The following is a 13,481-nucleotide window of genomic DNA, read 5'->3' on the forward strand; positions in this document are numbered from 1 at the left end:
GCATCTATTCTGAGACACAAGGGAGTGACAGCATGAAGAAGGGTCAGGAAGAATCTGCTTTGAGGGAACCAGTAATTTCAGAAACTGAAAACAACAATTTACTTACTAGTTCTGTTCTGTAAATACAAAAGTTGGCTCTGCTTTCCAAAAAAACAAGATAATGCTAATATTGCCAGGAACTAGAATTTCTATATAAGGTCTATAAAGGTACTCCCCTGTGTGACCACCGAGTCATTACTGACTCATGGGGAGATGGTGCATCACAATGTTTTCTTGGCAGACTTTTTGTTACGGAGTGGTTTGCCATTGCCTGTCCCAGTCATCTACACTTTACCCCCTGGAAACTGAGTATTCATTTTACCGACCTCGGAAGGATGGAAGGCTGAGTCAACCTTGAGCCTGCTACCTGAATCCGGCTTCTGGCAGGATCGAACTCAGGTTGTGAGCAGAGTTTGGGCTGTAGCACTGCAGCTTACCACTCTGCGCCACATGGAGCAGGTAGCTGGCTCAAGGTTGACTCAGCCTTCCATCCTTCCAAGAAAATGTCGTGAAGCGATGTTCCCCTGTGGCTAAGCAATGTCTTGGTGCTTGCCCAGAGGACTACCTTCACCTTGTCCATATAAGAGGTGCTATAAATTCACCTCCTTCATTATTTCCACCAGTGCCTTCTACTGGATCTAGAAAAAGGGTCCAGTTTCACATAATATAGTTATGGGAGAAATAAAAATAACTGATTTGAACTAAATAAATACAGGGTTGCACTTACCGGTAACTGTTGTTCATTGAGGTCTTCTATGCAGGCACACTTGGGACTGCGCAGGCCTGCCAATTCAGAGATTCTTAGCTTAAAAATCCACCAGAGGGTGCCCTAGCCTCCCAATGCGCATGCGCGGCCTCTTCTTGCCGAAACGGCCCCTTAGGAGGTAGGGCACCTCTGCTACCCTCTTGCGGTGACCACTGGGACAAGTGCTTCCTACGAGGAAGTTCCTCTTCTTCTTCTTCTGAGGACTGTACAGACCTCAACTTGGAGCACAGAGGAGATCTTGATCATATAGATGGAGTAAGAGGAAGTTTGATGAGTACTGCCTCTTCCCCCAGCCAATCCTTACTTGGGGATGGTCTAGGAGGTTCTTTAGTAGACAGGTATTTCATCTTCTTGGTCCTTTTCCATGGTGGTTCTCCTCCAGTCACCTCTTTATCACTCGAAACCATTCGCTCTGCAGCTGGGTTTGGTACTGCAACAGGCTCTGTCAATTTCAATCATCTGGTTCCAGTCGTTGGATCTGATCTGAGTTGGGGATCTCAGTTCCGAGGTCAGTCATGGGGTTCATGTTGGATCCGTGGAACCAGAAACCTCTGGTGAGGCAGAAGGGGCTCGGCTCCAAGGTGTCTTTGACTCTGATGGGCTGGGTCACGGAACTGAGGATGGTCTCAGAGTCGATGGGGAACTCGGATCTGACAATTCGGCACCATCAGTCTGGGTCGATTTCATTGCCTTTGGCGCAGGGCCCACTGCTATCACGGCCTTTTCACATAATACCACCTTTATCCGACCAGCTCTTTCTACACAGGCTTTCATAGCGAAGCTCTGGCAATGTTGTTTGCATGCTTGCACATTATGTCCCTCTCCCAGACACATTAGGCAGCTGGAATGCCTGTCGGTCTTTGTTATTTTAGTATTGCACTTCACACAACATTTAAAAAGGGCTTTTCCCTTTCCTTCTCCTCTCTGAAGGGGTTGAAGGAGTGGATGACGCTAAAGAATAAGAAATTACTAGCCCTAGAGGGATATAAAAAAATATTTGGATGGCACGCATACTTATGGCATGATAAAGTAAAGGCGAACTCGATGTTCCTGCATCACTATATACGGAGAAGTTTATATATAATCTGGAAGAAGTATAGAATCTATCTGGAAGAAGGAACCCCTTTGTGGGTAGTTCCATATGAGGTGATAGATCCGAGAGCTGTTGATAATGAGCAACAATGTCTAACTTATAAAGAAATAACTAGAACTGAAGAATCTAAACTCAGAATAAAGACTCAGGAGGAACTATCACCTTATTATGATTGGTTCCAGTATAGACAGATTAGAGATTTATATAACTCGGACTCTGTAAAGGGAGGTATACGAACAGAAAACTCGGAACTAGAGCAGACCCTTCTTAAAGAGGACAAGAAAAGAATATCTAAGGTATACCAAGCACTGCTGAAATGGTATACTGAGGATGAAATAGTTAAAGGACAAATGGTGAAATGGGCCATAAATTTCAACAAAGAAATAACAATGGAGGCATGGGAATACTTGTGGAAGACTACAATGAAGACAACGACATGCACTAGTATTAAAGAGAACATTTACAAAATGATTTACCGTTGGTACATGACACCAAAGAAGATTGCGCTAGGGAATTTGAACACTTCTAATAAATGCTGGAAATGCAGGAAGCATGAGGGCTCCCTCTACCACATGTGGTGGACGTGTGAGGTAGCTAGGCAGTACTGGGGGGAAATAATAAGAGAAATGAGTGAGATATTACAATTTCAAATTAATAAGAACCCAGAACTCCTGCTACTAAACTTGGGAATGGAGGGAATTCCAGCCCATCATAGGACGTTGATATTTTAATTTAATTTAATTTAATTTAATTTAATTTATTATATTTATATTCCGCCCTCCCTGCTTTCGCAGGCTCAGGGCGGATAACAAATACAAACATGTTTAAAAACTTTTAAAAACATTAAATAATACATTTAAAAACATTTAAAAACATTAAATATAACAATTCATGCTGCCCAGTGGTTCATACATGCCTCTGTGTTTGCATAGGGGTGATGGTTTAACTCCCCCTTCACGGGGGGGGGGGGCGGGCACTGCCCGGCGTCAGCCATATGCCTGGCGGAATAGCTCTGTCTTACAGGCCCGGCGAAATGCAAGCAAATCTTGCCGGGCGGCAAGACGGTATGCGCAAAAATGGAAAATACAAGAAGTGCCAACTATTGAAGATTGGATCCACAAATTGCTGTATATGGCAGAAATGGACAAAATGACAAGAAAATTGAGAAACCTGGACTCAGGACAGTTTAACACAGACTGGGAGAAGCTGAAACAATATTTGGAGAAGAAATGGGAGGTGGGAGGAGAACTGTGGCAGTTTGAGAACTACTGAAGTACAATAAAATGTAGAGGGGGGTGACTTTACCGGGGAGGAGAAGAGGTAAAAGAGAATTTCTAAGCAGTTATGATATTAGATTGATATATATAGAATAATAAATAGAATATTGATAGAAAATAATTAATCATAAGGGTTAACTATAAGGATTGATTAACTAATAATATTTTCTTTTTGATTCCGTACAGTGTACCAAACTGAATATGTTTATTTGAAGTTGTATATGAGTCAAATTGATTGATATCATATATAGACTTATGACTGAAGGGGAATAGAAATACTAATGTAAACAAATATAACTAAAATAGAAAGAAGATAGAATTAATAACATATAGAGTATAAGTTAAACTGGTTGATTTATATGAATGTATGGTTTACATAGTTTATGATATATAGAAATATTTGAAAGTGAAATAATGAAAAATGGGATAAATTGTTTATCCATTATGGAAAATGGGACTCATAGTCAGGGTACAGAGTATTAAAAATAGTTAAAGAAGTATTGCTTAGAATAAAGGGAGAATATATATTTGTTAGATAGAGGAGATTAAAAGGAGTAAGGGAAAAGGGACAAAGGGTTGGAAAACTGTTGGAAGTCAACAAAAAGGGGGAGGAAAGGGAGGGGGTTAGAAATTGGGAAATGGGAATATTGACTGTAATGTGTAAACATTTGATCCTAACCCAATAAAAATTTTTTCAAAAAAAAAAAAAGGGCTTTTCCCAACATCGTAAATGCACAATAGGAAGAAAAACTTTGCTACTTATCTCTCACAATGAAGCTAGAACCTCTTCCATTGGCAGCAAAAGAAGAACTGAGTGTAGCAGAGGGCACCCTGCCTCCTAAGAAGCCATTTCGACGGGAAGTGACTAAGAATGTGCATTGGGAGGCTAGGGCACCATCTGGTGGATTTTTAAGCTAAAAACCTCCGAATCCGCAGGCCTTTTTTTTTTAAAGTATACTTCGTGAGACGTGGACTTCAGATAAAGTTTTAATGATTAGCGAAAAGACAAAGGAACTTGCTGTTATAATGCTGATATTCTGTCAACTGAGTGCAAGAATGCCTCAGAAGACAAACACCATTCAAGAGCAGTTAACTTCACAGCTGTTAACTTCACAGAATGCCTATGAAGCCCATTCCATGTCCCAGATTTGCTGAGTTGGAGTATGCAGAACATCTAGAACTATTTATAACCATGGGGTTGGAAGAAATGTGACTCCCAGTTTCTGATTTTAGTATGGAAAGGGCAACTGAAGACCCCCCCCCCCAATTCAACAGGAGTGCTGAACAGAGATGAGCATAAACCGGGAAAAACCATGGGCAGTCAGACTATAGTCTGTGGCATTTATGGACCATGAACTATTCATGGACCTGCCCATGGTTTGTTGATCCATAGTCTATCACTTTGAGGGCCTTCAGCTGAAGCCACCCTTCAGGGGAGCACCCGTTTCCGTGCCGCCTGGAAGCAAGGGGCACAGAAATGGGTACTTTAAATCCCACGGCTAGCTTCAACTGACCAGCAGAGATCTCCCTCCTTCGCCAGTCAGCTGGAGCCAGCCTCGGGGTTCGAATTAAAAGCACCGGAAGGGGCTTTAAACTTCAGCTGGGAGGGGAATTCCTCCCAGCTGAAGCCTGGGAAAGCTTCAAAGGCTTTAAACCTGGGCCTTAGCTGACAGGTGGAGACTTCCCTGCCTGCCAGGTGAAGCAAGGCTTGGGGTTTAAAGCGCCCCTTTCTGTACCACTTGCAAGTGGGAGGCACAGAAACGGGTGTTTAAAACCCCACGCCTTGCTTCAGCAGGCAGGCGGGGAAGTCTTCACCTGTCAGCTGAAGCCAGCCCCATGGGGTAATGCCTGGTTCCATGCTGTTTGCAAGCGAGGGGCTTCGAAACCGGTACTTTAAACCTGGTCTGGATTCACGTACCAATGGACTGGCCCCAAAAGTCATCAGGTCCATGGAAAACTCACGTCCCATGACCCATGGTTCATGAATGCCAAACTGGGCTGGTCCATGTCAAATTTTGGTTCATTTTCCAGTCTATGCCCATCTCTAGTGCTGAACAGCATGAGAAAGCCTAACAATCCAGGCATGTAAGTAGAAGGGGTGTGCGCTTCGGGTGCCTGGTTAGGGGGAAAAAACCCGAAGCGGGCTCGATTAATAAAGATTTGGTATTTCCAAATTGAGACCAGTATGATGGTCCTGACTCGGAAATACTGAATCAAAGCTTCCTGAAGCAATTCGGATTGCTTCAGGGAGCTTTGGGGCCTCTTTAAAGGCCTCCCACCACTACCCCACTTATCTGGGGCATCCTTCTGGTGGTGGAAGCAGTGGCCTGCCCTACTGCCTTGCTGGCTGCCACAGAGGCCGAAGCGGGGGCGCAGGGGTGCAGGCGCCAGTGTTCGCTGCTGCCCTGCATGACACCGCAAAGGCCAAAGTGGTGGCGCAAGTGGCGGCGTTCGCTGCTGCCTTGCTGGCCGCCGCAGAGGCTGAAGCAGCGGTGGAGGCACCAGCTGCAGCCTTCCCCTCTGCCCTACTGACGGCGGCGGCGGCGGCAGAGGCGCTTGCTTCAGCCTTCTGAAGGTAAGTGGGGTTGGGAGAAGGGGGGCTCAGGGGTACTGATCTCATGCCATACTCTTATTGTTATATTCATGCTAGAGCCAGTCTGGTGTAGTGGTTAAGAGCGGGGAACTCTAATCTGGAGAACTGAATTTGATTCCTCACTCCTCCACTTGAAGCCAGCTGGGTGACCTTGGGTCAGTCACAGCTCTTTCAGAGCTCTCTCAACCTCACCCACCTCACAGGGTGTTTTGTTGTGGGGATAACAATGACATACTTGGTAAACCACTCTGAGTGGGCATTAAGTTGTCCTGAAGGGCGGTATATAAATAGAATGTTATTATTATCATTGCTATAGGAAAATGAGATTGGCCAAGATTGTGAGTGAGGGGAAGGAGAGCTTGTTGGATTTTCTCTCTGCTGGGAAAGAGATCTTGCTGCTGTTTGTGTCTTTGTGACCAGATGGACAACGGATTGGGTCAGAGTTAGTGACCCCTCTTGCTGATTAACCCAGAAATTGCTTCACTAGCACCTCCAAAACTATGGCCACATCCCTTGCACTCTAGGCTACTTCCACGTCTGAAGAGGTATGGAAAGGAAACCAAAGTGGAGCCAGGCAGGACAGAGATTGTGGCTTGCACACTATGTAGATGCGGAAGCGATGCAAATGTAATCTGCACAGCCCTGCCCAAGAAGCAAGCAGGGGGTGTAACACACTTCTGGATACTTTCCACCCCTAATGAGGAACTAAAAGCACAGTACTGGGTGGGCCTATTGGTCTGTAGTAGAACAGCAAAATTCAGGTCCAATATCACCTTAAAGACCAGGATATAAGTTCAAGAGTCATATTCAAGAGTTCAAGGGAGCTCTGACTCTCAAAAGCTCCTACCCTAGAAATCTAGTTGGTCTTTAAGGTCTACTGGACCTGAATCTTACAAGTACGGTGTTTTCTTTGAATCAGAAAGCAGTTCCAAGTGCTTGAATCATTCAAGGATATGCTGACCTATGATCTGCTACTTACTTACCAGTATGAAGGTGATAAAAACAACTAAATCTAACAAACACATTTTAATTGAGAAACAGGAAAAATCTTATACCGAACTGTTGTGTTTGAACCATTTTTCAATTCAAACAGTTGTATTTATATATTTCATACCACAAGTTCAATGCAGAAGATGATGTTTTAATTGTATATTTTCTCTTGTAAGCTGTCCTGAGCCCGTTCACAGGGAGGGCAGGGTATAAGTCAAATAAAATAAGTAAATAAATAAAACACCAGTCTCTCTTCTACATTTTTGTTTAAGAATAAGAAGTCAACCAATATGTAAGCATTATTACCCTGGCAAGCGCTCTAATATTTTGTTTACTGTTATTTAAGGCAGCAAAATAAATGCTTTTCTGTACTGTTAGGAGCTGTTAACAATTCCCCTGTTACTTTTTCCCCAATATTACAAATATCACAAACAGTACAAAATAAGTCTCTCTGCATTTATCAGCCCCACAAAAATTACAAAACCTATATATATATATAAATTACAAAACCTATATATATATATAAATTACAAAACCTATATATATATATATATATATATATATATATATATATATATATATATATATATATATATATATATATATATATAACAGAAAGGATAGCATATTTGATCTTATCAACACCAAAACAGTTTTACACAGTTTTAATATGACTATCTTAGCAAGTGGAGACTCAGCAATTCTACACAGACCTTGCGGACTCGCTGCAGACATCCACACCATCACACAACCATTGTTTCTCCATGAGCTCCCCTTTCTACTGTTATTCCTGTTCATCTGACATTGCTTCTAGAAGAACATAACATTCCAGCAAGTTACTCTAGTATAAACTCTGGCGTAATAGCAGTCATCTTAAGATAACTATAGGATTGCCTGGTCAGATATTCTGGAATGGAATACTATACAAACAGAATCTTTTAAGTAAGCACAGACTTTTCCACATGAACTGAAAGGTGTACCTTTCATCCTTTAGCCACAGTTCATCCATTCGTTCCTGCCAACTCTCAGGCGGAGCTTCTAACCAAGCATTGAAATACCGAACAATGCCCGGGTGTTCAAGTTTCGCTAATGCTTTGACTTCACGCATCACTTTCTCACGAGCCAACTCTCTGAAATTTGAAAAAATAACAAAAAAAGAAACACATTTCTGTAGAGGACAAATTAGGACTAGGATGACCTGACAGTATTTCAGTGAATAGCTTTCTATCTTTAGTAGGGAAATTATATTCTCTCCTTTCGCATCATAGTGGAATGGACTGAGACCAACCAGATTTTAGGTTGTGAATGAATTGATTTTCAGAGAGGATTTTCCACCATTGATCATTGTTTAACTCTTGCAAACTTAGCAAAAAAGTACACAACATAACCATAGTTATTCATAGCAACCAGGCACTAGGTTCAACCAGTAGGGGAATACCACAGAACAGAGCCAAACGGTACCCATTCACAAGTGCAAGGTATCCCCTTCCTTCCGTCTGTTTCTGTTGGGCTTTCTCTGGGATGAGCTCAGTTTGCATTTGGGAGAGCACCGGGGCCGTGGCAGCCATGCCCCCGTGGTGTTTCTGCAGTGGGAGTCAGCTTGGACTTTTTCTCCACAGGAAACAATGGAGTGGCTGGGGGCTCCTTCTTTGGGGTCCCACAGAACTGGTCTCCGGGGTCCAATATTCCTGAAACTTTGGAGGAGGGGTCTTTGGAGGACAGTCCGGAGTAGATGCTATGCAAATTTGGTGAGGATTGCTTGAAAAATACCAACCCCCAGCCCCCTTGATAGCCAGCAGATAGTTTTCCCCATAGGAAATAATGGACCATGGCTGGGGCACATTCTTTGGGGGCACATAAAATTGCCCCCCCCCCGGGACAATCTTTATAAAACATGGAAGAGCTTTAGAAGATAGTCAGGAGTAGGCTTCTGGAAAATGTTGTGAAGGCTGGTTGAAAAATACCCCCTCCCAGCCACCAGGATAGCCCTCAGATTGAGTTTGTTAGGAAACTGCCAAATTTTAATGAATTTCTCTTATATAACTTAACCAAACTAAAGAATCAATTTAGTATTCAGGGGAAAGTGTTTTTCTTCTCTGGTTTGGTATTCCCAGTTTGGATTTAACAATTTTTTTGTGTTTGCACACCCCTACATCCAAGATATATTTCTGTTCTTTTGGGAAAGGAAAAAAAGTATCCAAGACAAGTATTATGAAGACTACAATAAATTATTTGGTACACAGGACATTCTGCAGGATAAAATTCAGTTTGCCTAATGATCATCTACATCTTTGAGAACTTTAACACCTAAAGTGCTTCAACAATCTGATTCGTTACTCATAATCCATCACATCCCATAGTTAATATTAAATTATATTTGAGGGCATCACAAATGCATTTTCCTTTCAGGAAGACATAATTCAAAGGCTTCTTGTGTGGCAGTTCTTACACACAAGAAGGGTCTTCGTGTTTCCCTTCTTCAGGAGCAGTATTTGCACTACCAAAAAAGCCATCTCAACATCAGACTCCCTTCACTTGCTGTGCACAGGCATACTGCATGAAAGAAAAATGGGCTACGAAAGTGGGCAAAACAGGGTTGCACTTACCTGCAACTGTTATTCATTGAGGGCTTCTGTGCAGACTCACATGGGACTGTGCATGCGCAGGCCTATCAACTGGTAGGTTATACAGCTAAAATTCTTCTAGAGGGTGTCTGCCCTCTCCCAGAGCGCGTGCGCAGCTTGTTTCTCACCGAAACAGCCTAGTCTCTGGGAGGGGCGATGTCCCCAACCCTCAGTTTCTCCTTAGCCACCAGACTCTCCAGGTATGTAGGGCCAACCTAATGGCTTCTTCTTGGATTACCTTCAGGTAGATGCATTAGTCTTCTGGAACCTTGGGGATGAATGTGGCAATCTTATTCCACAGTAATAACTGATAAGCAACCATCATAGCAGAATAGTTTGCGATTTTAATATTAAATGCCGCTGAGGTGTAGACTTTTCTACACATGGAGTCGAAATGTCTCCCTTCCTTATCGGAGGGTGTAGAGTGAGTACCTTGCAGAGATTTGCTCTGCATTTCTTCCATGACGATGGAAGATGGGGGAGGGTGTAGGGAGAGGTATGGGCACAGCTCGTCCCAAACCCTGTACATGTTTTCAAATTTTTTCTTGGTGGCTGGAGTAGAGGCCGGTTTCAAGTTCAAGCTCCGGACAAGGCAGAAGGGGGTGACTTAGCTGGAGGGTCAGTGGCTGCCATGGCTCTCAGCCAAAAGGAAGCCTGCTACCTGCCTGCTCTTTCTGCTTCAGCCTTCGGTGTAAAATCGCAGCAATGTTTGCACGCATGAGTGTTATGGGTCTCACCAAGGCAAAACAAGCAATTTGAATGTCCATCTGAGTGGATCATGTTGCGATCATATGAAACGCATAGCTTAAACAGCGCTTTCTCAGAAATGTTTGATCTCTATTCGTCCTTCTACAGATGACGTTGAGCTAGAACCTCCTTACACAACAGCGGCAAAAGAGGAACTGAGGGTGATCAGTGGCGCCCTGCCTTTTAGGGTGCCGTTTCAGCGGGAAGATGGCTGTGCATGGGCACCAAGAGGCAAGGGCGCCTCCTGGTGCTTTTGAGCTTAAAAAAATCGCCACATTTGGCGGGACTGCACTGGAAGACCAACAATGAAAAACAGGTTTCGCTTACCGTAACTGTTGTTCATCTAGGTCTTCCGTGCAGGCACACATGGGACTGCGCACGCGCAGGCCTGCCGATACCGGAGATTTTTATAGCTCAAAGCCACCAGGGGGCGCTCTCGCCTTCCACCGCGCATGCGCGGCCATTTTCCCACCTAAATGGACTATAGAAGGCGGAGCGCCCCACACATACCCTCAGTTCCCCTTTCGCCGCCGTACTACTCTCAATTATACTATACAGCGGGGAAGGAGGGAGGGCATGTGTGCCTGCACGGAAGACCTAGATGAACAACAGTTACGGTAAGCGAAACCTGTTTTTCATCCACGGTCTTCCTGTGCAGTCCCACATGGGAGATTATAAAGCTTAATACCTGGGTGGAGGTGCCACAGTAAAGTCACTCAAAAATAGAATGCAACACTGCGGTGCCCACTGCAGTCTCCTTCCGGTCCAGAACGTCCAGCGCATAATGCTTGATAAAGGTATCCGCTGAAGCCCACGTCGCCGCTCTACAGATGTCATGCAGAGGAACACCTCTCAGCAGAGCCGCAGATGACGCCAAGGACCTAGTGGAATGGGCATGCACCTCCAAAGGACAAGGTAAATGAGCAGAATCATAACATGTTAAAACTGTTTGAACAACCCATCTCGCAATAGACTGAGATGTCGCTTTCTTTCCCCTCTTTTGTCCTGCAAAACAGACAAACAAATTAGAATCCAAACGAAAAGGCTTGGTACGATCCAAGTAAAAGAGAAGAGCCCTGCGCACGTCCAACGAATGGAGGGCCCTCTCCGCATCAGAAGACTGCATCGGGAAAAAAACAGGTAAGGCAATGTCCTGAGACAAATGAAACTGAGACACCACTTTAGGTAAAAAGTCAACTTTAGTCCGTAAGACCACCTTGTCCGCATGAAACTTCAAATAGGGGGGTTCTGACGAAAGCGCAGCCAATTCCCCCACCCTTCTGGCTGAAGTGATCGCCACCAAGAAAGCCACCTTCAAAGTAAGGTAGCGTAAAGGACAGGTAGCTAGAGGTTCAAAAGGTTTAGACATCAATCTAGTCAATACTAGCGGTAAAGACCACTGAGGGACAATAGCCCGAACAGGGGGGTACAAATTATTCAGTCCTCTGAGAAACAATTTCGAAGTGTAGTGTGAGAAGACTGATTTCCTATCTATAGGAGGATGGAATGCCGAAATTGCTGCCAAATATACTTTAACAGAACTATTGGCTAAACCCCCTAATTTAATCTCCCAAAGGAATTCCAAAACCTCAGGCAAAGAGGAAGAGAAAGGGTCCAAATTCCGGCTGCGGCACCACCCAGAAAAGCGTTCCCATTTGAACGCATAGGACTGTCTCGTGGAAAGGCGTCTAGCATTCAACAAAACATGAGCTACAGCTTCAGAAAACCCCGATTGTGAATTATCAGCCACGCCGTCAGTTTGAGTCGTTGAATGTCGTGATGCAAAACCCCGTGCCAGGACAGAAGGTCTGGAACGAGTGGCAATCTGATCGACTGCGACTGCAATCGAAGGAGAGTGTGAAACCAAGGTTGTCTCGGCCAAAAAGGGGCTATCAGTATGACCGTCGCCCCCTCCCCTTGGATTTTGCTCAGAACCCTGGCCAACAGGGGGAATGGGGGAAATGCATAACACAGAGGACCCGACCACTCGACTTGAAATGCATCCCCATCGGACCCGGGGCCTAGACCCCCCCTGGAGCAATAGCGATGGGCCTTGCGATTGTCCAGTGTGGCAAAGAGGTCCAGTTCCGGGAAACCCCACATCGAGAAGATCGGAACGAGGTACTTGTCCCGAAGAGACCATTCGTGAACATCCCGGTGTAGTCTGCTCAGCTGATCTGCTTGGAGATTCTCCACCCCCGGGATGTGTACCGCTCTCAGCCAAACCGAGTTCTGTATGGCCCAAGTCCACAGCTTCATCGCCTCGGTACAAAGGGTCGCCGATGCCGTGCCACCCTGTTTGTTGACATAAAACATTGCAGTCGTGTTGTCCGTCAACACTTGCACTGATTTGTTGCGCACGGTATCTGAAAAGGAGATCAGTGCATTTGAAATAGCCCTAAGCTCAAGGAGATTAATATGTTCCGAGCGTTCGGCCTGAGACCATGTGCCGTGAGCAAAAGCACCCTCACAGTGAGCTCCCCAACCCAACAGGGAAGCATCAGTGGTTATGGACAAGTGAGTTTGACGATAGCCAAACTCCACACCCTTAAATAGATTCGCATCTGCCAACCACCATTCTAACGAGGCCACCACCCGTCGAGGGACTGATAAACGCTTGTTCTGGGAATCAGAGTTGGGAGAAAAACTGGCATTAAACCACATTTGTAATGGCCGCATGAACAGCCTGGCGAACGGAACCACAGCCGTAGTAGAGGCCAAACAACCCAAGAGAGTCTGGATAAAATGAGCTGATTGAAAACGGCAGCGCTGCAGCCGAAGGACCATGCCCTTAATCCTGGCCGCCCTGTCTGAGGGCAGGAAGCCAGCATTCTTGATCCCATCCAAGACTACTCCTATAAATTGTACAGACCGTACTGGGGTCAATTTTGACTTTTTCTGATTAACGAAAAGACCTAACCTAAGACATAAATCCAAAGTCAGGGACACTTGGGTAAACACGTCATCAGCAGAACTTCCAACCAGGAGCCAATCATCCAGGTACGGGAAGATTCGACAGCCCTGTAACCTCAGATGGGCCACCACCACAGCTATACACTTCGTAAAGACCCTAGGAGCAGTAGCTAAACCTAAGGGTAAAACCCGGTACTGGTAAATTTTACCATCATAAGTAAAACGTAAATACTTCTTGTGTTCAGGAAAAATGGAGATATGGAAATAAGCGTCCTTCAAATCAAGGACAGCAAACCAGGAGTGTCTAGGTAAAAGGGTCAGAACCATTTGCAAAGTGACCATTTTAAACTTTCGAATTTTTATAAGTTTATTAAGGGCCCGTAGGTCTAAAATGGGTCGAAGACCACCATCTTTCTTTTCCACCAGAAACAGGTTAGAG

The 13,481-nt window shown here is 44.6% G+C and overlaps 1 protein-coding gene across 2 annotated transcripts in view; it reads right to left on the bottom strand.

Moving 5' to 3' along the window:
• The window catches only part of EIF2AK3 (eukaryotic translation initiation factor 2 alpha kinase 3), a 166,942-nt gene that overhangs the window by 74,425 nt on the left and 79,036 nt on the right, over positions 1 to 13,481 (bottom strand). For both annotated transcript variants that reach the window (XM_054991013.1, XM_054991012.1), the window contains exon 12: positions 7,739 to 7,888. In XM_054991013.1, the coding sequence (XP_054846988.1) occupies positions 7,739 to 7,888 (150 nt within the window). The remainder of the gene's footprint in view (positions 1 to 7,738; positions 7,889 to 13,481) is intronic.

The sequence above is a fragment of the Eublepharis macularius genome, chromosome 11 (assembly GCF_028583425.1).
Source record: "Eublepharis macularius isolate TG4126 chromosome 11, MPM_Emac_v1.0, whole genome shotgun sequence".
NCBI lineage: Eukaryota > Metazoa > Chordata > Lepidosauria > Squamata > Eublepharidae > Eublepharis > Eublepharis macularius.